This window comes from Dromiciops gliroides, chromosome 2 (assembly GCF_019393635.1).
Source record: "Dromiciops gliroides isolate mDroGli1 chromosome 2, mDroGli1.pri, whole genome shotgun sequence".
NCBI lineage: Eukaryota > Metazoa > Chordata > Mammalia > Microbiotheria > Microbiotheriidae > Dromiciops > Dromiciops gliroides.
In genome coordinates, this window is record NC_057862.1 from 451730319 (window position 1) to 451758296 (window position 27978).

Sequence of the window (27978 nt, forward strand, 5' to 3'; positions counted from 1 at the left end):
TACTCTCTTACTGAAACATTAGATAAATGTGGTAGGTGTAACATCTGTACCTGGCATAATTTATTTAAACCAGAGGAATTTTATCTACCCTTGCTCAATATTTCAGCCAAAAGAATTCTTAGCTTAAATGAATCATCATCTCTTAACCTCCACCTATGACAGTTTCCAAATCTGATGCTATGAAAAAGAAAAAAAAATTGCTGCACTATGCTGAGCTGATGCTTTTGCTTCTCTATTCTTCAAAGACTCACAGCTAAGAGACCCACAGGTCAAAATAAATGAGACTGAAATTCTCAGGGGACAAAAGGGCAACAAAACCTGCCAAGCAACTCTGTTCATGTGATTCAAGCTGGATCTGTTGAAAGAGAAGACACTGATAGAAGTCGAAAACAAATCCAGGAATGAACCCTGCTGTGACTCTGCTCCGTGGGATCTGAGAATTGCCTTTTAGTGAGTGTTTCCTTTAATACTGTTGGGATGTAAGTGGCATGTGTTAAAGCTGGTATTAGTTCGGAACAAAAATGTTTTTATTTGCTCCCTTCTTTGGATTTAAACCAGCCATTATGGCGGTTATATTTTGAACTGAAGGATCCTTGGGCATCTCTTTCCTCACGGAACAGCTGTTAGCATTCTGTTTAAACCCAGGAAAATGAATGGGGATATGTCAAAGTACTGGAACAACTGTGCTTGAAATATGCTAGTACTGTTCTTAAATTCAGACATAGAAAAGAGTAATTAAAACCTCATATAAAGCTCTCTTGTCCCATACTGTGCTGGGACTAAAAGCCAATGCTTTCACTCTGTTGCACCAGTCATGCCTAAAAAAAATAATAATAAAAAAATAATTTCCTTTAAAAAAATTTATGGTCCATATAATTCAATAAAACTCTAACATAAATTTTAAAGGTATATATTCTTAACTGGTAACATGAAGTTTTAGTTACAAATATGTTCTATAGTTAATTTATTTGATTTTGGAGTACTATGACATTCTTTAATGGTATCCTTGATATTATTTCAGGACTAAAAACAAATAAATTACAAATGTATGTTTTTCATTTCTGTATATATATCAATACTTCAGAGATTTTTTCTGGACAAGTAAAAATCACATACTTCTATTTCAGTAAATAGAAGAAATAGTTTAAAATATTTAAAATATAGTATTGAGGTAGAGAGTAAGGCTAAGACAGAGCAAATGTTCAGCTTTATATCACCATATTCTTTTTAAATTAAATTTTTATTTTTTTATATCACAATATTCTTAGGGCAACTTTGTTCTTTTAAGTTTCTTTATACTTAGTTACTCCACTGAAGTCTATTTCTCTGGCATTACATATGAAAGTTCACATAGTGAATTCTTAAATGCTTTAAAACTCTATATGATATACCCAAACATATGTTAAGGGGAAGAAGCACCTAAAGAATACTTTTATATTTATATAGAACATATTCATCACTAGTTAAAGATGTACTATTAGTTTTAGGGAAAAGGGATGAGTTTAGAGAGGAAAACTGCCAACCCCTTTGGTGAAGAAAAAAGCATTTGCTACAAGTGGAATCCCATTTAAAGAAATTCAAAAGGTTTTACCCCCATACACATACACTTTTCTACAATCAAAAACTGTCCATTTAAGGCAAAAGCAGTGAGACATAATTAAAATCCCGTATTCCTCATTGACTCCCACTGGTAAGATGACTTGAAATTTACCACTGTGACATAGAAAAACATATTGCCACTTGGCAAGAACAGCATGCTTCATTAACCCTTACAACAAGTGTACGAAATCAGATATGGAAATGCTGCTAACCACAAGCAGAAATCATCTCGGTAGAACTGTAGCATTCTAGGTGTTAGATGAACTACATTAATCAGATCTCATTACAAGGATTTTTTTCTATAAAGTATAGGCAGGCAATTGACAGGATTCAAGGCTCCTAAGGGCATTGTAAAATATTTTTTATTAGAAATAATTGCAAAAAAAAAAATAGCACATCATGTAAAGCACCATTCCTAAACTAAAATTCTTACAAAACTGAGTTACTGGAGGAATTTACAGGTTCAGAAAGGGAAAAAGAAAAAAAAATAGATTTTAGGAAAAAGGAAAAGAAAAAATTAAAATCATTTAAAGGTGATTGAACAAGATTAAGGTTATAGATTAGCAAGATTAAGAAGTAAGAATTACTGAACTTTAAAATTTTTAAAAGCTGAACTGGCAGAAATTAGTTTGGGAAACAGTCTTAGATCCCTAATCTATAAATTGCAAAGCAAGTTATTTCCTCTTTGAGGAGTGGAGAAGGGAAGGTCAGGTTAAATTTACATTTGAAAAAATTACCTTATCAATGGGAGGGAGCCCTTCTAATCAAATACTTACCATATAGATCCAAATATATTTATGGCTTATAAGCCATATTTTCCTCCTGAAAATCTGACTGTATAAAACACAGGAGTGAACCAAGTGATAAGCAGTTTTTTAAAATCACTGTATACATATATACTATATGTTATATATTTTTCCTGTCAAAAATATTTTACATTAGGACCAAGATAGTATTCTAAAAACATAAATCACCACTGACTTCTAGTATCATTCATTCAGCAAACAAAAACATTGCCAAGTAAAGTGTGCCATACTCAGTAAAGACAAAGTTACAAAAATAATTTAAGACAAATATCAGCTTTAAAGACCATACAATTTAATAAAGGGAGAATAATATAAGTATATAGATAAATGCAATTCAGAGTATAAAAACGTTAAGTCAGATAAGGAAGAAGTAATTAATTTCAAGCTGGGAACATCAGGAATGGCTCCATGAAGGAAAAGCATTTGACTTGGGCCTTGAAGGACACAGACAGGAAGGCAGTCAGTGTGGTGTAGTGGAAAGAACACTAGACCTAGAGTCTTAAGAACTGGATTTGAATATTGTCTCTAACCCTTGTTAGCATGAGGATGCCTAACTACCTAGGTCTAGGGTTAAAGTATTTAAAAAAAAAAAAGAGGAGGGAGAACATCTATCTAGTGCCTACTATGTGCCAGGTAGAATGCATGGCACTTTCCAAATATGATCTTATTTGATCCTCACAACAACCTTGGAAGGTAGGTGCTATTATTATCCCCATTTTATAAATGAGCACACTGAGGCAAACAGAGGTTTTATGACTTGTCCAAGGTCACACTGCTACTAAGTGTCTGAGGTGGGATTGGACTCAGGTCTTCCTAACTCTAGGCCTGGTGCTCTACCAACCGCACCACTTAGCTGCTGCCTAGGTTAACAGTTCAAGACTTACTTCTTCTCTGAGTCTGGGTTGTCTCCCTGGTTAGAATTTAAGCTCCTAGAGGGCAGGGACAGTATCCTTTTTGTCTAGTTATCCCCTACAGTGCCTGACATACAGGATGACTGATTGGAACATGTGACCTCATATCTACTTGTCACAGTCCCACTCTTCCTTCACAGTTCAACTCAAATATTACTTCCCCTGTGAAACCTTTCCTAATCCTTTTCCCAGATAAAAAATATTCTGCCCTTTCTCATATTCACCTAGACCACTTCACTTGGCACTTTCAGGGCAGCTTGGTGGAGCAGTGGAAAAAGCACCGGCCCTGGATTCAAGAGGACCCGAGTTCAAATCCAGCCTCAGACACTTGATACTTACTAGCTGTGTGAACCTGGTCAAGTCACTTAACCCTCATTGCCCTGCCCCCCCAAAACAAAAAAGAAAGAAAAAAAAATAAGTATCCAACTTGGCACTTTCTTTTGTGTCCATTATTCCCTACCTTATATTTTATTTAGTTGTATATTGTTCTATTCCCAAGTTTCTTGTCATTAAAAAATGAAAATGAAAAACATCTTTGTATCCTCAGGACCTATCATGTTTTGTGCTTAACAGGCTTTTCCCCCTAACAGAAATAAGTGTTTGTTGAACTGAAATTGAAGAGTAGTGGACCCTTGGACAGTGAAAACTTCAGAGCCTCTGGCAATAGTTAAAAAGTGGGGGAGAACTCTATCTCTAGCACCCATCTTCTCTTCTCCACTCTACTGGAGAAGCAGAGTTAGTATATAGTTAGGCCTTCATCTCTAATGGACTAGACTAGTAAACCAGAGTCCTAAGTGGCTTCCTGCCTCTAGTCTCACCCTTTTCCAATCCATTCTTTGAATAGCTGAAAAAATAATCCTCCTAATGCTCAGGTATAACCATATATATCATTCTCCTACTAACAAACTTTCATGGCCCCCTTATTTCCTATAGGCAAACTCCTTAGCCTGGCATTTAAGATTCTCCACAATCTGGCTCCAACCCTTCTATCACACTACTCTCTTTTTACAAATCCTGTATGAAAATAGTCAAATTCAAGATCAGCTGTGTTCCCCTGATTTTGTCATCTTCAAAGCCTGAAATACACTCCTATCTGCACCTTAATGTGCTGAAATCTTTAAATGCTCAGCCTAGGTGCCTTTCTTCATGAAGCTCACTGATCCCCAGCTGAAAATATTCTCAATCTCCTCAATTTTTCCTTAAAAATTTGGTTCTCTCCTTTGCCTCTATCACATTCTGTTTTAACACATATTGGTTTGTTTTTTCCCAACCCCCCCCCCTCTGCCTTACACCATACATAAGCTCCTTGAGGGGAAGAATTGTTTAGTTTATTCTTTTATCTCTAGTGCCTAATAAATGTCTGTGGAATGGATTTGCTGTAATCTCTTAGGAATAAATTTAGTAAATCAGTTCCTCCCTTTCAGTCAATCAACAAACACGGTGTTCCACTGCATCAAAGTTTTTACTAACACCAGTTTTGCTAATAAGGAAAGCTTGATGGGCAAAAGCAGAGTCACTGAGATTAGAAATGCATTTGGTTTTGTAAACCTCATAGGCTTTAACAAGGACATTTTTAGCAAAATAAAAATGATCACACCACATAATTTAGGTACATTCATAGAATATTTTTCTTAAATTATATGCAGGAGGGCTTAATGAGTTCACCAATTTTCCAAAAGTTATTTAAGGAAAAACTAACTGCCTGGCCACAAAGAGTTAAATCCATTGGGGATTTTCATATTATTCACTAGATCTGTTAGCAATCTAAAGGTTAAAGCTGCAGCAAGACTATTTATAATCAACAGCAATGCAGTCTCCACAGATCTCATTTACAAAGACTGGCTTTGCTGCCTTAAAAGGCTCGGACTAGAACAATGACACAAAGCAAAAATCTGGGGGCCAGCAGGCTCCCACTCCGTATTGCATCTGAGAGGGCATAATTTTTAAAGGACTTACAACTGAACAAAGGTTCTACGGACAACTTAGTGACGCTGGACTAATCCAATGAAGCAGAAAGGTACAGATTAATATTTAACTAATTTCATGTGACTATCTCAGCAAAGTGTAATGAAACCCTCAGCCTGAGTATTGCCTGAAGGATAATGGATTACATATGGGATTTATCTTAATTTAGTTATCACAAACGACTGAAAACATAGATATATGCATACATATATATGCATATATGTATACAAAATTCCCATGGCTCTTCTACAGGAGGTATGTTTAAATACGTTTCAATTTAATATTCAAAAGTTCTATACTTTATCAATTACCTGAGTGCTAGAGTCTTACAGTAGAATGAACTGTAGTAATGTGGTAGTTGAAAATGGTGTCAAAGAAGCCTTTTTATTTGATGTTTTGAGTGAAAATATTTAATATACAAAAACAGTAAGTGTAAAATGTAGCAAATCTACAGTATATGGCTTATTTCTTACTCAAAATTCTTGAGATATAAAATGGAATAACTTTCTTTTAAAAGAAATTATTACATATTTTAGGTTTATGAAAATGTAATACAATTAAAAACTAAAACATCAATTTGAGAATAAGTTTTTCATGGAAATAATCCACATGCTTTATATGAGTTTATAAAATAAACAAACTTACTGCAAATCAGAAAACCAAACCACTTTTTAAAAAAAGAAACTGAAAAAAAATCTTAAAACCCCCTACTTACACAGGTTTGTTGATAATGCTGAATTCTGAGTCCATGAAAAAGCTATTGCTTCTGAATTTCCCCCCTTTTATGTCTGTTATACATTTACACTTAGATTTTATCATGCTTAAACCAAAGGATAAGGCAAATACTGCTTCAACTCACTCTTTCAAATGGCATTAGTTTTAAAGATGTGTGAGGACTTGGAGCAAACTGTCAGATTTCAAATGAGTGATAAAACACAATTGTGCAAATATTGCTTTCCCCACTTCCATTCAAGTAATAAAAAGCAACAAGATGTAAACCTATTCAGAATTAGAACTGTGAGGCAAGATTAGCTTATTATCTTTAAAAAGAACTTTCCTTATTACATATGGGTCTGGGGGAATAGGGGTTGCAGAAGAGTAGCAGGTGCAATATAATGATTTGGTTTGTGGGATAATAGTGTAAATTCCCAAATGATTTATATTAATAGCAGGAAATAATGGAAATGTGCATTTGTTCACCTAGTTCACTCTCATATACCCCCTGACATTAGATAAATATTAATTGATAATGACATTAGGTGTTTATCCTAATTTAATAAGCATGTATTTATTGTCATCCGAGTCTTTAGTAAAAACAAGTTATCAGATCGCTCCAATGAGTAGCAATAAATGATGTAAGAAATTAGACAAAAGTTCATTCACATATGAGTGATTAAAGCTATTTTGTACTGCTGATAGTGGCCCTTCTCCCTCAAAGTCAATTCTTGTTTTTATATGCCCAGATGACTATCACTTAACTTTAAAAGACATTATGTCATAAAAGCAGTATTTGTAGAACTCGGTGCTTAATGACTGACATGGAAAACTTTCATCTCCACAAATTGATAATTATGTATTTTCATAATTATTTCATCATTTCATGCATCTTTTTAAAAGAACACAGTCTGATTCATTATGCAATTTTAGTCCAAATCTATCACCAATATAACTCTTCCAAAATGATTTGACTAACAAACACACTTATAGTCCAGTTTATGCAAAGATTTGTTTTAAATTCTATTAGTAGTAAATGTCCTAGGATATAGGAAGATGACCTAATGTCAGAATAGGTACTTTGAATTTCACTCTTGGTTATGATGGACCAGGCCTAGGTATCCACACAAATTCTGATCACAGCTATAACTAAGAGATGCTGGCCAGAGCAAAGGGTATAGAGTGAAGTCATGAAACAGTTTTTCTCTTAGCTAAATAAACTAAGTGGCCTGCATAGCCATAAGTAGTATCTTCAAAATGGCACCAGGCCATACCCCCAAACCCCCATTAGTCCATCCTTAAACTTGCCTTGATAGCAGATAACTTTTCTCTTCCTACTAAAAGAGAATTTTCTTTCCATCCAAAAGAAAAATAGAAGGCTATTGATTTGATGGCTCAATTTTTGCCACCTAACAATCTTAATTTGCTCTTTATTTTGTTTTGATAAAAGTCTATTTTTGTAATGAATGATGGAAATCTGATTCCTTGTTTATGTAATAAAGCTAATTTCCTTATAAGGAACCATAAATCATCACTGTGCAAATGTAGATCTATATGTGAATTTTTATACCCTGGGAATGAAGGAAATTCTCTTAATTATATGTTAAAATGATAGTATCACAGAATTATACAAAACATTCTATTTTTTTTTGTGGGACAATGACTTGCCCAGGGTCACACAGCTACAAATCATATTCTATTGCAATGAACTCAAGCCATCCAAATTTCTTATTGTATATAGATACTCCCTGAAATTCATGACTTATTTATTAGTTGTCAGATTTCTGTCATCATCTAGAACAAAAGCATATGACCTAGAATTATCTATTTTTAGTCTTGAATTTTTAAAAATTCTGCAACAAACATTACTTGGTGTTTACCAAATCAAAGTAACATTTTTTTTTCTTCCAGGAGTATTCCCTATTGAAAGGCATTATCGTATCTCAGTCCCTCAATGCACGCACAAGCCTTCTTCCCTTCCCTCCCGGGGCCTGGCTACTGGGTACAGAATGTCCACCAGCTCATCTATTTTTGGAAATGTTTTGTTCCTCAAAGAGAATGATAAAGAGCCCAAATAAGTTTATCTTAATCTTGCTGGGGAAAAATATTGTATGGCCACCTTCCAAAAGTGATTTCTCCCACATTTCCCAAGTTCAAACTTTGAAAAGGCAGGATGGTTTTAGTAGATAGAATATTGGACTTGAAATAAGGACACCTTGGGTTCAAACTCCATATCAAATATTTCCTAGATATGGGATCCTGTTCATTTAACTATTCTAGGCCTCAGTTTCCTCATCTGTAAAACAAGGGAAGTGGACTCAATGGCTTCTAAGGTCCCTTCCAATTTTAAACTATGATCCTATGATGACTCAATGTCAAAAATTCAAAACAAGGAGAAAAGGTACAGAAAATTCACTAGAATTTGTCAATATTGCATATTTACTTGTCTTGCCACAACTTACTAAAAAACAAAATGCCTAGAAAGCAACATTTTTCCTTAGACATCTGCCAAGTTCATATGCTGCCAAATGTGTAGTCACAACATAGTATCAAATGGGTTCAATATCTAAGCTTGTTTGCTAAAATATTTCACAAGCTTAAAACAGGCATTTCCTCTTATCTTGTTACAGAATTTCTTTTTAAGCAAGGACTGTTAGAGTCTTTTCTCTCCAAGGCAAAAGCTGAAAAAACTTAGGAAGAAGTCTCGATACAGTTAGAGATTAAATCTTAAAATCTTCCCCAGCTAAATCTGTTTTCCTATTATACTAGTACTTCCTTTATCTGGAGGCCACTTATTTGGCAACAATACAGCTGTGAACCATTAATCATTATATTATCTGTAAAGCACCTCTTTTTCAGCTCTAAATTCTGTGATTTCCATGAACCAGAAAGTGAAGCAAAAAAAAAAGTCTCTCAGTAACCAAAATGGACATCACAGTCTATATACTGAAGCACCTGAGCATTACACTCATAGAAGAGGCCCTCTACTTCTCATTTATAGCCTATTTATCTTTATTTCGTACACAATTCCAATAAGCTTGCTTAATTGGTTTCATAGCCCACAGCAGGTCAGAACCAATAAATTAGAAAAGGAAAGGTAGGACCTAGCTAGTAGCAGGCACAGTGAACAGCCAAAACAAGAAGTGACAATTTGACAGCAAGGGAAATGAGAAAAAAACTATAGATAAAAACTAAAAGGAACACAATCCAGAGCTTTATAATGTGGAATAAAAACAGCCCTAAATTACCCAAGGATACTACTATATTGCATTAGATCATATTTTTGTAATGATGATCCTCTGTTAGTAAATATTATATTCTAAGAAGAAGGTAGATTTAGAAAGCTTTCCTTTTTTTTTTTTTAAAGTTTAGACAGTTAGAAAAGTAGGCTTCAGGGCAGCTAGGTGTCGGTGTCACAGTGGATAAAGCACCGGCCCTGAATTCAGGAGTACCTGAGTTCAAATCCGACCTTAGACACTTGACACTAGTTGTGTGACCCTGGGCAAGTCACTTAACCCCCATTGCCCTGCAAAAAAGAAAAAAAAGGAAAAAAAAAAGAAAAGTAGGCTTCACTTATGGAGAATATTATGCATATTATGCGAGATAAATCAAATGCTACTGTATTCTTGCTATGTTATTCCTGGTAATTCTTTTTTTTAGTGAAGCAATTGGGGTTAAGTGACCTGCCCAGGGTCACACAGCTAATAAGTGTTAAGTGTCTGAGGCCAGATTTGAACACAGGTACTCCTGACTCCAGGGCCGGTGCTCTATCCACTGTGCCACCTAGCTGCCCCGCTATGTTATTCTTTCTTACTTGGGGGGGGGGGTAGAGAAGAGAGAATCAACATCCTTTAATAAGAGATAATTTGGGTCGTAGCTTCCTAAGGCAGTAAGCCACTGTGGTGTATAGTAGTACTTTTAGAATACAAATATGAACTGGTTTAAATGGGGGTAGGTGGCAGGTTGCATCTGACAAAGGAACTGTATTCAATTTAATTGAACAAATATTTATCAAGCAAGTACTGTGTGTTTGCTGTACTAGAGATACAGAGATGCCTTTGAGGAGCTTATAATATAGTAAGGAGGAGAAACATACAAATAACTATAATACAAATTCATAAGGTCATAGACCTAGAGCTGGAAGAGACCCCAGAAGCCACCTTGGTCAATTCCTAATTCTTATAGATGAGGAATCTGATAGGGGGTGACATTATTTGCCCAGATTCACAAGTAGGAGGGCTGAGAATGGAAGCCAGAGCCTGCAAATCTAGTGTTCTTTCTACTACTACAAGTAACAATATGATGAAGTGTGTAGAGGAAGTTACACATCATGGCATAAGAGATTCTAGGAGGGAAGAACTGTTTCCAGTTGGGTGAATCAGAAAAGGCTTTATGGAGGGGGCAGCAACTGCACAGGGCCTTGAAAAAAGGTGATGTGGAGAAAGTCTATTCAAGGAATGGACAAGAGAATGTGCATTAATGTACAGAGGCAGGAGATATCAAGATGATGGGAAGAACAAAGTAATCTAATTTAGCTGGAATGCAGATAACACAAATGGAATGGTGGGAAGTAAAGCTAAAAATAGGTTCAAGTCAGATTGTGAAAGTCTGTGAAATGATTGTAAGAAATGTATATTTTATTTAGTAGGCAATGGAAAATCACCCAAGTTCTTTGGCCCTGTGCATTCAGTATACTACTTTAGCAATCCTGTAAAGGATGGGTAAGAGTCTTAAGTCCAGAATTCCGGTTAGGATGGGGGTTCTTTGTTTAAGAATCTTTTGGTGGGGGGGCAGGGCAATGAGGGTTAAGTGACTTGCCCACGGTCATACAGCTAGTAAGTGTCAAGTGTTTGAGGCCAGATTTGAACTCAGGTCCTCCTGAATCCAAGGCCAGTGCTTTATCCACTGTGCCACCTAGCTGCCCCGGGATGGGGGTTCTTAACTTTTTTGTGTGTGTCATGGGCCCCCTCTGGCAGTGTAGTGAAGTCTATGGATCCCTTATCAGAATAATGTTTTTTAAAAGCATTGAATACATAAGATTAAAAAGGAAACTAAAGGCTAGTGAAAATAAACATGTATTTTTTTCCCTCTTCTAAATCCACTGACCCCACAGGTTAAGAAGTGTTGAATTAGGAGGTCATTCATTAGTATGCATGAGAGCTGATCAATGACTTAACAGAATAGTGGCATTGTAAGAGGAAAGGAAGAAATGGACATTATAGTGATGTTGTGGAGGTATATTTAATAGTTCTTAGTAATTTACTGGAGTGTGGGGGTGAGGGAGAGGCAAATGTCAAAGATGACCTGGGAAAATGATAATTTCATCACCGAAAATATGGAAGTTATGAGGAGCAAGCTTTCCTTAGTTGGGGAAAGAAGAGCATTTAACTATCTGAAAGAGTGAAGTATTTTCACTATGATGTATTAAAAAATAAAGAACACCTGATATTGTTAATCAGAATAATTGTTTTTCTTCCCTCTTAGGAAAGACTCCTACTTAAGCCAATATTTCAAACATAATGAAACAGCATCCTTGGATTATGTAAAAGATCAGCAGTCAGAATGCATGGATTCTACCTAAAGTCAAACAGAGGTGAATAATTTTAATGCAACCTCCTAAGAACAATTTCTGGAAAAAATTGACAAAATTAGCTGAAAAGAGTATAATTTGATTAATTTAGCACAAATATTAAATCAAAAGAAAATAAGACCTATCAAAAAATAGTATTTTCCAAGTAAAGGTATAATGTTTGATATTGACATTCAGCTAACCTCGAATACTTAGGGAAAACAATAAAATATTTAGGGATGAAAGGGACCTTAGGGACCAGTTAATTCAACAGCTTCATTCAATTTTTTAAAAATACTTTTTGATGCTTTTGTTTTTTACATGAGTCACTTCCTGCCTCCCATTAGACTGAATCTTCCTTTGTAGAATGAAAAAGAACTAAGCAAAAATATCCAATACAGAGACCACATCTAATAATATTCTATTACAGCAATTCCTCGCCTATGTTGTGGAAGGAAGCAGTATGTTTCATTATTTTCTGAGATTCACTGTTTTTTCATTACCTTTTTCTTCTTCATTACCCTGCCCATACCTAATCAGTTGCTGAATTTCATCAATTCTACATTCAAATCACCAACATCCACTTCCTCCTTTCCACTCAAACAGCCACTATTCTAGTCCAAACCTTAGGCCACTATAATACCCTTCTTTTGTTTTTTCACTTAATAGTATTTTATTCCCGCCTCCCCAGTACACATAAAGAATAGTTTTCAACATTTATTTTTGTAAGATTTTAAATCCCAAATTTTTCTCCTTCCCTCCCTTCCTTCTCCCTTCTCCTAAACAGCAAGCAATATGATACAGATTATATGTGTACAATCATGTTAAACATTATAATAGCTTTCCAATTGTTCTCCCTGCTGTTTCCTCGCCTCTCCAACTCGTACTTTGAATAGCTGCCAAAGTGATATTTGTTTTTTGTTTTGTTTTGTTGTTGTTGTGTTGTTGTTTTTTTTGCAGGGCAATGGGGTTTAAGTGACTTGCCCAGGGTCACACAGCTAGTAAGTGTCTGAGACTGGATTTGAACTCAGGTCCTCCTGAATCCAAGGCTGGTGCCTTATCCATTGCGCCACCTAGCTGCACCCCAAGTGATATTTGTAAAGCACAAGTCTGAGATGTTTGCTTCTCTGCTCCAAAAACTTCAGGGACTCCCTTTTGTTTCTATGATTAAATCCCTTTGACATTTAAAATGCTTCAAAGTCTGGATCCAATCCATGCTTCTTTCTTTCTTTCCTTTTTTTTTTGGGGGGGGGGCAGGGCAATGAGGGTTAAGTGACTTGCCCCGGGTCACACAGCTAGTACGTGTCAAATGTCTGAGGCTGGATTTGAACTCAGGTCCTCCTGACTCCAGAGCTGGTGCTCTATCTACTGTGCCACGTAGCTGCCCCCCAATCCATGTTTCTTGAACTCATTTCACATTACTCCCTTATGCACTCAGTCAAACTGGCCTACTTACTATCCCCTTTACATGATAGGACATTTTACCCCATACATTTCTGCACAGGCTTCTCTCTCCTCACCTGTACCTCTTGCAATCCCAAACTTCTTTTAAGGTAAAGTCTAAGTGCCATCTCCTACAAGAGGAAGTTCATTCCAATTCTTCCAGCTGAGAGTATTTTCCCTTCACTCACAAAGTACACTTAGTATGTGCTTTTGTATTGATTTATCTGTGTAGGTGGTATTTTTTCCCATCACAGAATATAAACCCCTTGGTAGCATTTTTATTTTTGTCTTTGTATCCCTGGTGTCTGGTATAGTACCTGGTACATAGTAAACACTCAATAAAAAGAGTTCAACTTCGCTTTAGTATTCAAAGTTTTATTTTACATTGATATAACCATGTATATAATTGTCTTTTTCTATTTGCTTTGCATCAATTCATACAAATCTTTTAATGATTCTCTGAAGTTCTCATATTGTCTCTTCTTACTGAACAATATCTCATTATAATTATACACCATGGTTTTTCTAGCCATTCCCCAATCAATGGGCATCCACTTTGTTTCCAGTTCTTTGTAACCATGAAGAATGCTGATAGGAAAACCTGCAAGTTTCTCATTTTACAGAGGAGGAAATGGAGGCCCAGAGAATTTAAGTGACTCACTGAAGGTAATACAAATATAGAAGTATAGAAGAGCTAGGGTTTAAACCTAGGTCTTTCTTTTTTTCTACTACACTAAAAATCATTTAAGTATTTTCAATTGTATGTTAACATAATTATTCGCATTTCCATTTAGACAATACATTTTTACTTCCTAACATAAAAGGATTATAGGTTTAGAAGTGCTGAGACCATAGAAGCCATCAAGTCTAAACTCATTTTACAGATAAAGACAGATAAACTGAGGCACAGAGAGGTTAAAGTAGGGGAATTAGTGAGGATCTTTTAAGTAATCTGTGAAGTGTGATATGAGCCAGTCTTTCTGACTCCATATCTAGTATCCCTTCTAGCATGCCATGATGCCTCTGCCTCTCAAAAAAACCCCACCACTATATCTTTCTTGTTCTAGGTACTCCATAAGAGTATTCAGCAATTAAGGTGTATCCAAGTTTCAACATCAGTAAGCACAACTAATGATCTTCACTACTTCTAAGTATCAACAGAAAGAACAGTAAATGCATGTTGGTGGTAGGGGAAACAAAGGTTTGGATAATCTGCTTTTGGAGATCTTATTTTGAAATGAGATAAGTCTATTGAGCAACCTTCTTACCCTGCTTTTTCTCTCACATTTCCATTCAACCCTCTTAAGAAAAAAAATGTATTATACTTTGAAATTTCCAATTGGAAAGTGCAGGATTCTTGTCTCTGACAACTCCAGAATGGATGTATATGGACTAAGATGTTGGACTCCCTGACCAAAGGATCTACACCCTAAGGTTAAAATGGGAATACACTGCTTAACAGAACCTAGACTCCATATACATTCTCTATACACCTCCTTCTGCTTCTCATTTAATAAGGGGCAGATCCTTGGTGGATTGCCTCCATACCCTTCTGTTGATCCTTTATCCCTATCCCTCACACTAACTTCACCCTGGGCATCCAATTTTGGGAGTTAAACTTCAATTAACTTGGGTAGCATAAAAACACTTAAATGAAATTACTGAGACCTGCAAAGGCAGGAAGGACAGACTGATAGATATACACTAGTAATGATGAGAGCAAAACCAAAGAACTTTGTCAAGCCTCTCCTTTTCATCCATTAGGAAGGCTAAAAGGGCCATTTATTACAACCTCCTTCTTAGCAACACTTTCTCACTGGCTACCTGTCCCAATTCAAGAGGGTTATGTTCTCACTCCCCTTACCTGGATGAAACATAGGAGGTGGAGGGAGGATACTCAGCTCAATTCCCCTTTATTCAACCACCATGTGACTATTTCTACCACATTTCATCCAAACTTAGAAGACCTAGATAGGCCCAGACTCCCAGATAAAAACAAACAAACAAAACAACCAAACCCAGATCCCTCAAAGCCAGTAATTTCTAAAAGAGGGACTTCATAGCTTAATAATAGTGTCTTAACCAGTAGATCAGTAATATGCCCTTAAAAATTCAGGATTTGGTTCACAGTGAAAAACAAACAATAACAGGGTGTGGGACTATTTCCTGACTGTTTCCTTTAAACCTTAAAGCCTCAAGAGCTTTTCAGACATGTTTTCCCTCCAAACTCATAAAAGTTCCTAGGCAATTTTGGAAGCCGTGGAGAGGGCACGTATTTTTACAGGTAAACCAGGAAGAGGGAAGAAACAAACAGAGGTAAAGGGAAGGTTTTGGTATATTTTTTTTTGTCTTTTTTTTGGTTTTGTTTTTTTTTTTGCGGGGCAGTGGGGGTTAAGTGACTTGCCCAAGGTCACACAGCTAGTAAGTGTCAAGTGTCTGAGGCCGGATTTGAACTCAGGAACTCCTGAATCCAGGGCCGGTGCTTTATCCACTGAGCCACCTAGCCGCCCCTTGGTTTATTTTTAAGAGGAGTGGGCATTTTTTTCCCAACCCAAGGAAGAAATCTTTCGGCTGTAAGAGGCCTCATCACTGAACAGGAGGCCTCAGGACTCACCAGAAAGGAGTTGCCAAAGAAAAGAGGTAGGAATTCATGGGAGAGGTATCAGGTGGTTTAGTATAGGCAAAATTAAGTAAAGAGCTAGTTCTACCTACCTCGCATGGCTTTGCTGTGAGTAAAGTTCTTTTTGCTGTAGAAATGTGAGTTATCTTCAGGTTCATTTAAAAAGGGGTTCATTTGAGGAAACAATTTGCTGAATGACTACTTTATAGAAGATATAAGCATTTAAGATAGAAAATTAAGGTGACACCAGGGAAAAGCCTATAATAATAATAATAATAATATGCTTATGCTTGCATAACCCCCCTTTCTACAGGATCAAATCTTGAGGTTATCTGGTAACCCCTTTGTATCTGCTTTATTTTAAGGGATGTGCCATTTTGAAACATCTAATACAACCCAGGAAAGGAAGGGAACTCATCTACTGAACAGTAAGGAAGACTATGGATCCTTATACCTGTAACTGAGAGGTAAAAGGTGTTTGGTGTATGGTTTTTTTGGGGGGGAGGGGCCATGGATAGGTACTGTAAAATAGAGTACTCTTTCTCTGTTTCTTACTTGATTTTTTGAAGAAGATTGCCAAGAAATGACAGGGAAAGTTTAGTGGGGGAGCATTTTAAAAGAAAATACAAGGGGCAGCTAGGTAGCACAGTGGATAAAGCACTGGCTCTGAATTTAGGAGGACCTGAGTTCAAATGTGGCCTCAGACACTTGACACTTACTAGCTGTATGACCCTGGGCAAGTCACTTAACCCCCATTGCCCTGCAAAAAACTAACAAACAAAAAATGGGAAGGGTGTTTTGGGGTTTTTTTTGATGAGGCAATAGGGGTTAAGTGACTTGCCCAGGGTCACACAGCTAGTACTTGTTAAGTGTCTGAGGCAGTATTTGAACTCAGGTCCTCCTGAATCCAGGGCCGGTGCTCCATCCACTGTGCCACCTAGCTCCCCTGAAAGTTACATTTTTAAAAGTAACAATCCATAACATTTCATAGCTTATTAGGGCTCTTGCTAGAAAAAAGCTAAAATGGGTTGTATTAACATGACACAATGAATGGTTCTCAAAATAAAAAAATCTCTTTTGATATATAGATTTTGCAAATTTTCACTATCTTAATATACTCCATATTCATTAGTTTTAGCAGAGTTATCAGTTCTAAATTATTCAGAGCCTGCTTAGTTGTGAATACTCTCCTTCCCCCACACCACTCCTCTCATTAGCCATCTTTAGGGAGTGATCAAGTGAGGAGTAATCAAGAAAGATCAAAATCAGTGTTTTTCAACTCCAAATGTCTGTTAAATATGCTTGGGTGGGGGGGGGCAGAGGATGGAATGGAGGAAACTAAACCGTCTAAAATGAGTCTTTTGTATTTTCTTTAAGTTGCTTTTAGCTTATGCACTGTTAGTAAAATTTTGAAAGTATATCCTCAAAAGCCATGTTAAATGAAAAAGATTTTGCTTATAAATAAAAAGTCATAGAATGTTAAAGTTGAAAGGGACTTTTGAAATAATTTCTAACTCTGATTTTACATATGAGGAAAGTGAATTTATACCAAGTTTAATAAATGAAATGAAACAAGGAACTATATATATTTGGTTCTAAAGAAAAAAAAAGTTTTGCTCCTCTTAAGAGCAAGCTTTTCCATCTACAAAGGAATGTACTGATTTTCTCCACAATTAAAGCCTTGCTTATTAAGAGATGGCAAGTTCCCCCCTAAAAAATTGCTATTATAGATTAAAATATTTTACAGCCCAAGTAAAAGTTCAATGACCTTTAAAAATTAACAAAAATAAAACATTTAAATGTCTCTATCTTACAGACACAATAATAAGAGACAGCCTCCTATAATGGATAGGGAGTTAATACCTGGATTTAAATTCCTCTTCTGAGATCTATTGAGGGTGTTACTTTAGGTAAGTCTCTTGGTTTTGTTTTTTTTTTAGTGAGGCAATTAGGGCTAAGTGACTTGCCCAGGGTCACACAGCTAGTAAGTGTTAAGTGTCTGAGGCCAGATTTGAACTCAGGTACTCCTGACTCCAGGGCTGGTGCTCTATCCACTGCGCCACCTAGCTGCCCCTAGGTAAGTCTCTTAATGTCTCAGTGTCCTTCCCCAACCTCCCCACCCCCCAACTATAAATTGCAGAGCAGCAGTTAAATTTATAGGGAGAGGCACTTTCCTTACACTGGATTCCATAAATCAATTAATAAGACAATGAATGGTTCTGAGAATAAGAAATCATAGGCCAGGCTTAGTAGGGGTGGGAGTTCCCTTTGACTGACCAGGACAGATGTCATGACTTGCAATGAATTGGATTTTTAAGTGAGGGAGGGCTGTGCAAGGTCACCAACCTCACTCCTCCAGGGACATTTGGGTCCAGTGGCAAGATATATATCAGGGCAACTGGAGATGGCCCCAAATGTTTAAGGAAGGTGGGGTTAAGTGACTTGCCCAGGGTTACACAGATAGTAAGTGTCTGAGGTGAGATTTGAACTTAGATCCTCCCAACCTCAGGATCAGTGCTCTATCCACTGTGCCACTTAGCTGCCCCTGTTAATAGTCCAGTAGGAAGAAGGTATATCTGGGAGGGGTCCCAGTGGATTGTGACGGGAGTATTCACAGAAGAATCTTATACCCTAGCTAGGGGGATGGCCAACAGATCCTATGAGAGTTAGGCAGGTCCCCCCAAAATGGCCAAGAAGGGATACTAATGGTGGCTGTTGAGGCCTGTATTGCATGTGATCTGGAGGGTTGGAAAGGCCACCACTTCCATGGAAGCTGGCCTCATGGAGCTTTGGCTGGAGTGCTGTTCCTCTAGCGTTATGGCAAATGGTTCCTGGGGAACAAGGATCATTACTCAGAGTTGTGGGTGGTAGCTAGAAGGGGCCCTGAGTCATAACTTTCTCTGTTTGCTTTTTTTTTTTTTTTTGGTGAAGCAACTCGGGTTAAGTGACTTGCCCAGGGTCACACAGCTAGTAAGTGTTAAATGTCTGAGGTCAAATTTGAACGCAGATCCTCCTGATTCCACGGCCAGTGCTCTATCCACTGCACCACCTACCTGGCCCGAGTCATAACTTTCTAATCCAGTGGCAGAATGTAAGCTCCTCAAGGGCAGGAACTAATTATTTGTTTTGTCTTTGCCTTTGCAGTGCCTACCTAGCATATAGTAGATACTTAATAAATGTTTATTGGATTAAATTGGTCAAGTCAAAAACCATTTTTTTAAAAAGTGTAGCATAAAAAAAAGGTTATATGACTATAGAATTTATATATAACTATAACATCACTTTAATATCTATATCCAAAAGAGGCAACATGGTATGGTGATGTTAAACGACCTGGCTCTTGATAGGTATGTGCGCCTGGGCAAGTCACTTAATTTCTCTAAGTATCAGTTTTCTCATTTGCAAAACAAGGATAGTAATATTTATATTAGTTACTTCACAAGGCTACTACAGTAAAAAAAAGTTGCATAAACTATAAAATGCTAAATAAATGATTTGCTATTACTAAGCAGAACAGTCCGGGTTGGTATACACATACATGTTTTACATAGCTTAGGTTTTCCATCAGTTCTTTTGCATTTATTTTATTTTTGTTGCTATTTCTGTAAAAGCAAAGTAACCCTGCCCCCAAACCCTCCCAAAAGTTTGCATTTAAGTTCAGTTTTTTAAAACTACCCTTAAATTTCATGTACTTTTTTTTAGGAGGCTTAAACAAATATTTGTTCAAACTATGGTGAGAAGAAAGTGCCTGGAGGACAAAAAATGAACCAACTGGATGCAACAAAGTCAGGATTTTTAGTGTGCATTGGTATTTGCATTTTTATCTTCATTTTTCTTTATGTGAGGAATACAATTCCAGATGAACCAAAAGAAGAACCAACCTACCCAGAAACAACAGAATGTGGCTTTTATCCAGATGAAATATGTTCAGCCCTTTTTGAAGGGAAAGGGGCTGCCCCTCAAATTGGACAACTCTGTCAGCAAAACACTCATGAACCTGAAATAACCCCTTGCCTAGGGACACCAGGCAGCTGTAACTGCTCTCTGATTTTTCAGGGGCTCCATTTCATAACAAGACCCCTGTCTGCAGAAGAGGAGAATTTCTCCTTGGCATATATCATAACCATTCATAAGGAGTTAGCTATGTTTGTGAAGCTTCTCAGGGCTATTTATGTCCCTCAGAATGTTTACTGCATACACATTGATGAAAAATCACCCCAGAGTTATAAAGCTGCAGTGAAAAACTTGGTTGACTGTTTTGAAAATATTTTTATTTCATCAAAGAGAGAGACTGTGATTTATGGTGGATTTTCAAGACTACAGGCAGATATTAATTGTATGAAAGACCTAGTGAGCTCCACGTTTCGGTGGAAGTATGTAATAAACCTTTGTGGGCAGGATTATCCAATCAAGACAAACAAAGAAATCATACAGTATATCAAAAGCAAATGGAATGGTAAAAATATGACTCCAGGAGTAATTCAGCCTGCGCACATGAAACACAGGACACACCAAAGTTACAAAGAATATGTTCATCAAGGAAATGCTTATGTTTATCCAACTAAAAAAGAAAAAAAAGATCCCCCGCATAACTTAACAATATACTTTGGAAGTGCTTACTATGTACTCACTAGGCAGTTTGTCGAATTCACACTGACAGATGTCAGGGCAAAAGACTTGCTTGAGTGGTCAAAAGATACATACAGTCCCGATGAACATTACTGGGTTACACTGAATAGATTAAAAGGTAAGATGAATGCTGGGCTGTCTGGGTTCTAGGGGAACAAGAATGGATAGCAGAAAGCAGTTCAGCTCCAGCTAAGCTTCATTCCATTTCAAATTTTATCCATTCCAACAATTTTCCCAAGAGCTCTTTAAGTTTCTGCCAAATGTGATGTGCATCCCATGGTAGGAGTAACAAGGCACATCTCTTTATCAATGGTATAAAATTTGCCAAGATTAAGGCTTCAAAACGTGTGCAGTTGGCGCTGCTCCCTTATTTTCCTAAACAATTATACAGAATTCTCAAAAGCCTCAACTTGAAAGTTATGAGACTACCACAATACAAATCTTCTGGAATGCTATTTAGAATAGAAATGCTATTTATAAGTGTTTGTGCTTATTTCTTTCACTGAACTATGTTTTTATAGTTTCCAAATTTAATCAACTATATAGGAAAAAATTAAAACAGAGATTGGATTTATTTTCATTTATGTTATCTTTTAAAGAAATCTGTTTTATAATTTTTCCAAGTCTTAATGGAAGAAAACTGGCACATGTTAGTAGATTAAAAAAAAAAAAATCCTTGTGTTGCTACAGTTAAGGACCCATTTTGTGTTCAAGAAGCAGTTTCTCTTTAGTAAGGTTAACCGGTCCATATTGGATCCAAAATGGAGCAACAATGACCAACTGCTCTGATCCAATATGAGAGACAACATATTAGAAATTCAGAGGTGATAAAATAATACACAAAATGTATTAACCTGTATGATAATCTTGGATTTAATCCTCTCTTGCCTTGGTTGATTCTATTTCAATAGGTGTTTGTTAAGTATTTGTTAAGCACTTACTATTGGTGAGGCACTGTGTTAGGCTCAGGGAATACAAATAAAAAACAACAATCCCTGATTTTAGTGGACTACTATGGAAAACACAACATTATCAGGCAAAGTGCTTTATAAATGGCGCATGATAAGGACAGAAAAAATGAAATCTAAATACAAAGATATGTTACTTGGTATGGTCAATGATTTTTTCTTCTACCTTGAAGTCAGGCCTCATCATTTTGGTTTTCCTTTGGTAAACAGAAATAACTTTTCATGGACATTTAAGAGCTATATTCTCTAGTATTTATGAGAAAGTTTGAGAAAATATTTAGAAAAATAGCCATTCTGTTTATGTAGCTAAAACGGATAAATGCAAGTTTAATGGCTAAGCATTAAGGCTATTTTTCATGGTATAAACCAATGTTAAAAAAGAATATTAACTACTGCATACTTTTAGTGGTCCTAGGCCACTCCATATATCATTGTCAGCTCTTAACAAAAGGGACTGCAAGTTGGATTTCTTTTTCTCCTTTGTAGAAGCTACGATCTCACTTGAGAGCAAGAAAGTAAGGCAAATAAATATTCTCCTTAATCCTAAAGAAAGAGGAGGTGAAACTGATAGAAAAGTCCTTAAAGAGAGTAATGTTTAGCTGGGATTCACAGACTTTAGAGTTGTGATGAACCTTAGTGATCATTCAATCTAGCTTTATAATTTAACAGATGAGGAAACTGAAGCTCAGAAATCATTTGGTAACTTGTTCAAGGTCATATGCATAATAAGAAGCAGATAGGGCTCAAACCCAAATTCCCTTAATTCCAAATTCAATATTCTTTCTACTAGAGCACGTGGTGTGTTTTTTTTTCTTCCCTTGCCCAATAACATAAACAACAAATTATAAAAATACTAACTGCTGGTAATGACTTCCTATATATATTTTTAAATTCTGTTCTAAAATATTAGTTCACTAGTTCTTAAACTTGAGGAAGGAAAAATATTATTTGCAATAATTATGGTTATTATTAATCTCCCCCAACTGAAATTGTCTTTTTTTTTCTTAGATGCTCCAGGTGCTACACCAAATGCTGAGTGGGAAGGGCATATTAGGGCTATTAAATGGAAAGATATGGAAGGAGTTGTTCATAATGGCTGCAAAGGTAATATTAAATATCAAATTATATTTAAATATACAGTTATCTCTGAAAGATTGTGGAGATCATAAAAGGTGTTATAGAAAGGGAAAATGTTCTGACTTTTGTAAGTGAGAAAATGGTAGTGTCTATAACCTATAGAACAGTAAATTTGATTTCAAATGCTACTAAAGTTCTAAAAATATACTATTAAAGGTGTGGCTTGTGAAATCTATAAGTCATTAGGAACAGGCCAAGTAAGACTAATCTCTTCTCCTTTTTTAAAACAAGATAAAGAAACTGGTAAGCCAGAAGACTACTGTAGATATAGTTTAGCTGGATTTTAGTACAGCACTAACCAAAGTTTTCCTATGCTCCTCTTGTGGGAGACATGAGAGAGATGGCAGAGTAGGTATGTGGATTAAGAACTGACTGGGGACAGCTAGGTGGCACAGTGGATAGAGCACCAGCCCTGGATTCAGGAGGACCTGAGTTCAAATCCAGCCTCAGACACTTAACAATTACTAGCTGTGTGACCCTAGGCAAGTCACTTAACCCCAACTGCCTCACCAAAAACAACAACAACAACAACAACAACCTGACTGAATGGCTGCTTCCATTTTACCTTGAAAGAAAGCTTGAGTTATCATCAATGTCTGGGATTAAAGTAAAGATGGCATGTTTATTAAATTTTTAGGGGTGAGAAGAGGTATGAGAATTGTGTTCAAGTATCTAGAATACTGTCATATAGAAAAAAAAAAAAGATTAGACTTCCTTTGCTTGGCTCCAGAAAGCCAATAGTGGATGCAAGTTGCAGAGGTAATAAATTCCAACTTGATAAAAACACCTCCTACAAATCAGAGTTAATTTGGAAGTTAAGAGGTTATCCCTCATTATAAGTCTTCAAACAAAGGCTGCATAAGCCCTTCTCAAATATATTATGGAAGTGATTCTTTTGGGAGGCATGTGTTATGCAAGGTAGCTTCTGAGATCCCTTGTAACCTTGAGGTTCTGTAATATTCAAGTGGCATGAGAATAATAAAATCACTGGCTCTTAAATATTCCTGTTCCACTTGACAAGAAAACCTATAAATAAATTGGATATCATTTTATAAACTAGTCCTCAATATTTAACTAGGATAGATATAATTATTAAGGTTTTATAATAAAGCAACTGTCAGCCAGTCCCTTAGAGTTCTTTGTATACACTGATACTGTAGAGAAAGAGTAGAATATGGTTTTTAAAATTAGGTTTAAAATGCAACATTGTTTAAATTTTGGTTCAAAATATTTAAGGTGAAAAATTCAACCTCCCTCCAATGACATACTGCAGAATGTTTCTGCCCATTAAATGTAGAGTCAGTGGCATTTTAAGTAGAAAAAAAAAGTTGAACCCATTTATTTACCTGAGTTAGATGTGTTAAAAAGACCTCAAAATTTACTGAAAAGAAAAGAATATTTCTGTCTTTTAAATTAAAAGTTTACTATATTTAGTTGGGGAAACATGTACAAATATAGTATATAACAAAATGAATTTCATTGTGTATGGGTTATGTAAGCAAGATGCTTGTGAGAGAAAATTCTACCCAACCAAGGACATATGTAGACTATTTATATATACATTAACCATTTTTTTTAAAAGGTCAGCCATTTCTCAGTATAATCCATCTTCTATCCATGAAAATGAAAGACAGCACAATAGTAGTTCACATTTAAATAGCTCCTTAAGATTTGCAGAACACTTTATAGACAATGATTCATTTGATTCTCCCAACAATCCTGTGGACTATATAGAGTGCTATTATCACCATCTCCACTTTACAGGTTGGGAAATAAGCTCTGGGAGTTTGAGAGCCTTGTTCATCAATGCATGATGATTCTCTACATGACAAAGCAGAATTTGAATCTGGGTCTCCTGACTCCTTGTCTAGCACTCTCTCCATAATGGCGCACTGCCTCTCACCATGATGAAAATAAGTTATTTACTTATTCTTATGTTACACAGAGTTTGATTTGTATATGTTGAATTAGTTCTACACAATGAACTTGCAAATTCACAAGTTCAAATTCAGTTCAATTCTTCATTTGATTATGATACACGATCATACAAATGAATCAGGTGCACCAGGCCAAGGAGCTGGAAGAAAGCCAGTCCTGCCTAAAAGAAACAAGCTGTGGACTTAATAAGAATTTTAATCAAACAAGAACATGGTCTCATTGGGGGGGGGGGCGTTTAGCCACCTGGTGGATTTTTTGCCCATAAGATTAATGAAAACCATCTACATTTAGACTTAGAGGAGTTGTGATCTTAATGGAGGAAGCGCATTTGCTGATGAAAATTCCTGATCTTTTGAAGTATTAGAGTAAGAAAAAAATATGATCTTCATGCAGTAACATTCAATGGTATGATCCTTTGACAGGTAAATACTGAATGTAGGACTACTAGATTAACAGCTAGAAACTGAGGACTGGAGGACTTAAGTGACTTGCCCTAGGTCTGATAGGTAGGAAAGTAACAAAGTGAGATCCTTTCATAGATATTAAGGTTTTGTCCAATAGCTGCTCACATATCCAAGCAATTACTCTTTTAAGGATCTACAATTTCACTGGCACAGGAACTCCCTCCATCAACAATGCACATCACAATCCTCTATAACTTTAGTAGGTGATCTTTGAGAACTGCTTTGAACTTAAAAAAAAATCATCACCCTGAAGTCAACTTGGTGATGGTTATATATAAAAAGGTATATAAATGGCCAGTAATGCTTGTTGATTTATTGAGAGATAGTTTACCACCAGCTTAATACCAGAAGCCATTTTCCAGTCTGGTAGAATCTGACAGAGCATGTATTCTATTGCTATAGCCTTTTAAGAACCTAGGGTCACCTTCATGCCATGTGGGGGCATTAGGGAAGAGGTGTCAAAGTCAAATGGAAATCAGCAATATACATTATTTATTATATTCATTTATTTTGCTAACATTTCTCATTTACATTTTTTCTTTTTTTTTTTGGTGAGGCAATTGGGGTTAAGTGACTTGCCCAGGGTCACACAGCTAGTAAGTCTGAGTCTGGATTTGAAGTCAGGTACTCCTGACTCCAGGGCCGGTGCTCTATCCACTGCACCACCTAGCTGCCCCTCTCAATTACATTTTAATCCAGTTTGGGCCACACTAGGGAATGTTGTGAACTGCACGTGGTATGTGTCTGACATCTCTGCATTAGAGGCTTTGGTGGCAGCTCACATATCTAAACAACATTTAACTACTTCTACTGTAGTAGAGTAGAATTATTGTGTTTACAAGAGTTTGAGGGACTTCAGTTTTATCAGGAGAAGTTGACGACCAATACTTATACTAATCACTTATGTCAGTTATCATGTGACAGAAAAGATGGTACATAAAGTTATAAAGCATTGTTACTATTATTAGTAAAGTAATAGGGAAAACTTGAGTGTTTGAAATTTTATGACAAAATTATGTGTTCTTCTCAAAGTTAAACTTTTACCAGTAATATTTTGCTTAAAATTTGAAACACAAAATTTTATTTATATTTTAACCACATATTTCTAGGCAACTCTATTTAAACATGTATTTACATTCCAGAAAAATTAAATTCATTCAAGAAACATTGTTTAAGCACCTACTAGGTGCAATACATGGTGTGAGGCTTTAGAGATAAAATGATAAAAATAAGTCACATATTTAAACATATCTAAACTCTTGGGAAACAGCCTCTTCTGCGGAGGATATGACATAAACATAGGTAAGTATAACAAAATGGAGAGTGATGGGTACAAAAGAGATTGCTCAACAAAAAGCTCTAGAAAAAACTGAGGAGGAAGAGAATTATTTTTAGCTGTAGGGGGCTAGGGAGGGAGAGGTTAGGGAAAACAGAGAGGTAGTGCCCTGAAGCTGAGCTTGTAGGAAGAGGAGATGGGCAGAACACATACTAGGCATGGAGAATAATCTTTATGAATAGTAGGCGGCAGGGGATTACAAATGTAGCTGAGAGGAATGGCTAACAGTACAATTTGGCTGGAAAGTAGAGGGCATGAAGAACAAAACATGGAATAAGTTGGAAGAAAAAGGCTCTGGTCAAAATTTCATGAAAAAACTAAATTTAAGTACTTGACAAATCAATCCTGTCCTTCATAACTTGCATCTATGACCAGAACACAATGAAGTATGAATTAGTTTCTTGTGTTATTATTATGGGAGTATAATTTAGGTATTAAAAAAACCAATGCAACATCACTATTATGCTTTGGGGCTTGAAGTCCTAAATTTAAAAAATTTTATTATGAGTAATCATGTAGTGATGTTCTTTATTTGAAAATCATCCCTTAAACATTTAACATATTTGCCCAGCCTAGTCTAACACAGTAGAACACTACAAACTTTTCTGGCTTATCCCTGTCTTTCAGAGTATCCACTAGGCCTTAGATCACCAAACAACTCTGCAATGACTTAGAGGAATTAGTATTGGCTTGCCTTATTTTTGTAAACTCCCCCCTCCCCCCCTCCCCCCTCCCCCACTTGTTTTTGTTTTTTGTTTTTTGCTTTTTCAGTCTAGTTTGCTTGTGCTTTTAGCCAGCCAAAGGATTCCACAGCATTCACCCATGGCAGCCATTAAACTTTGTTCAAAAACTATAGTCAGTGGGAATAAAAACTTCCAATTAGCTATTTATAAGCCAAACTCTAAAAGCCCCTGCCATCACAGCTACTATAGAAACCTAAGGTAACCAGTTTAATTTCAATGTACAACAAGCAAACCAACAAACTCACAGGTGATGTCTTGTAACAGAAAGTTATTTTTACAGAACTAGAATTGTATCGTGTAAACAAATGCAGCTGAGCTTGAACTAAACTATGGTTTTCATTTCTTTTAACAGGACATTACGTTAGAAATATCTGTGTATACGGATTGGGAGACTTGCAGTGGATTATTGAATCCCCTCACTTATTTGCCAACAAATTTGAGCTCACAACATATCCACTTGTCATGGAATGCTTAGAGAGAAGATACAGACTTAAAGTACTAAATCAGGCAGAGGTCCCTTCAGAATCACACTGGCATTTGCAAGACACTTGCTATTTTAATATGAAAATAAATATTTGATTAGCAAGTAATGCACATTGTCAAAGAATAAAGAGAGAAATTATCACACTTTCTAGTTCACTTTTTTTATTTCTAGTAATCTGTTCTCTTGAGTAGAAGTAAGGGAACACGGATCCCAATAAGAAGAAATGAGTACAAATACTGAAGGATATCACTCCTTGATATAGTTTAGGCCTAAAACCATTAAAAATTGAAAAATGGATTTAGAAAGGTAATATCATATGCTGAATCTTCATAGAAGAAAGCAAAGAAAAAGCATAAATACCACATTATTTTTTGACGAAATCCTAAGGGTTCAAATTGCTTTATGATATGATTCACTGAAAACTAAAATAACTGTTTAACAAAGTTCTAGAATAATAAATTAATAAGCATTTCCTATATGCCAAGCACTGGTAATACATAGAATGTTCAAGAAAAAAATCGAGGGGGAATAAAAGCTGGATAAAACAGCAAATCACATTTTAAAATTCTGTGCTATCTTACTGAAAGCTGTGAAGAAACATACTTTATTTAAAGTAGTTTGTCTATTGTTACCCTGAATGGTGAAACAAGCA

General features: G+C 36.2%; 2 protein-coding genes across 14 annotated transcripts in view; one reads left to right on the forward strand and one right to left on the reverse strand.

Annotated features, from left to right (window-relative positions):
* RTF2 (replication termination factor 2) overlaps positions 1–27978 on the reverse strand; it is a 75027-nt gene that overhangs the window by 24990 nt on the left and 22059 nt on the right. The gene's annotated exons all lie outside the window — the stretch shown is intronic.
* Positions 289–27968, forward strand: LOC122743118 (beta-1,3-galactosyl-O-glycosyl-glycoprotein beta-1,6-N-acetylglucosaminyltransferase 7-like). Of its 13 annotated transcripts, none has more exons than XM_043987852.1 (8): positions 5130–5333; positions 11480–11588; positions 13537–13673; positions 15993–16094; positions 17444–17537; positions 19330–20374; positions 22233–22328; positions 27195–27968. In XM_043987852.1, the coding sequence occupies exons 6-8, from the start codon at positions 19390–19392 to the stop codon at positions 27419–27421; spliced, it is 1308 nt and encodes a 435-aa protein (XP_043843787.1). In that variant the 5' UTR covers positions 5130–5333; positions 11480–11588; positions 13537–13673; positions 15993–16094; positions 17444–17537; positions 19330–19389; the 3' UTR covers positions 27422–27968. The 13 variants fall into 13 exon arrangements, with proteins under 13 accessions (XP_043843786.1, XP_043843788.1, XP_043843796.1 ...); XM_043987856.1 differs by lacking the exon at positions 17444–17537 and adding an exon at positions 14075–14208 and having other exon boundaries at positions 27195–27967; XM_043987855.1 differs by lacking the exon at positions 17444–17537 and adding an exon at positions 14075–14125 and having other exon boundaries at positions 27195–27967.

What these genes read in the sequence shown, in the direction of transcription:
- LOC122743118 (XM_043987851.1), top strand. Translation starts at nt 19,390, where the DNA reads ATGAACCAACTGGATGCAACAAAGTCAGGATTTTTAGTGTGCATTGGT. An exon ending in TACACTGAATAGATTAAAAG is followed by an intron (nt 20,375 to 22,232) that starts GTAAGATGAATG and finishes TTTTTTTCTTAG; the next exon opens with ATGCTCCAGGTGCTACACCA. An exon ending in TGTTCATAATGGCTGCAAAG is followed by an intron (nt 22,329 to 27,194) that starts GTAATATTAAAT and finishes TTCTTTTAACAG; the next exon opens with GACATTACGTTAGAAATATC.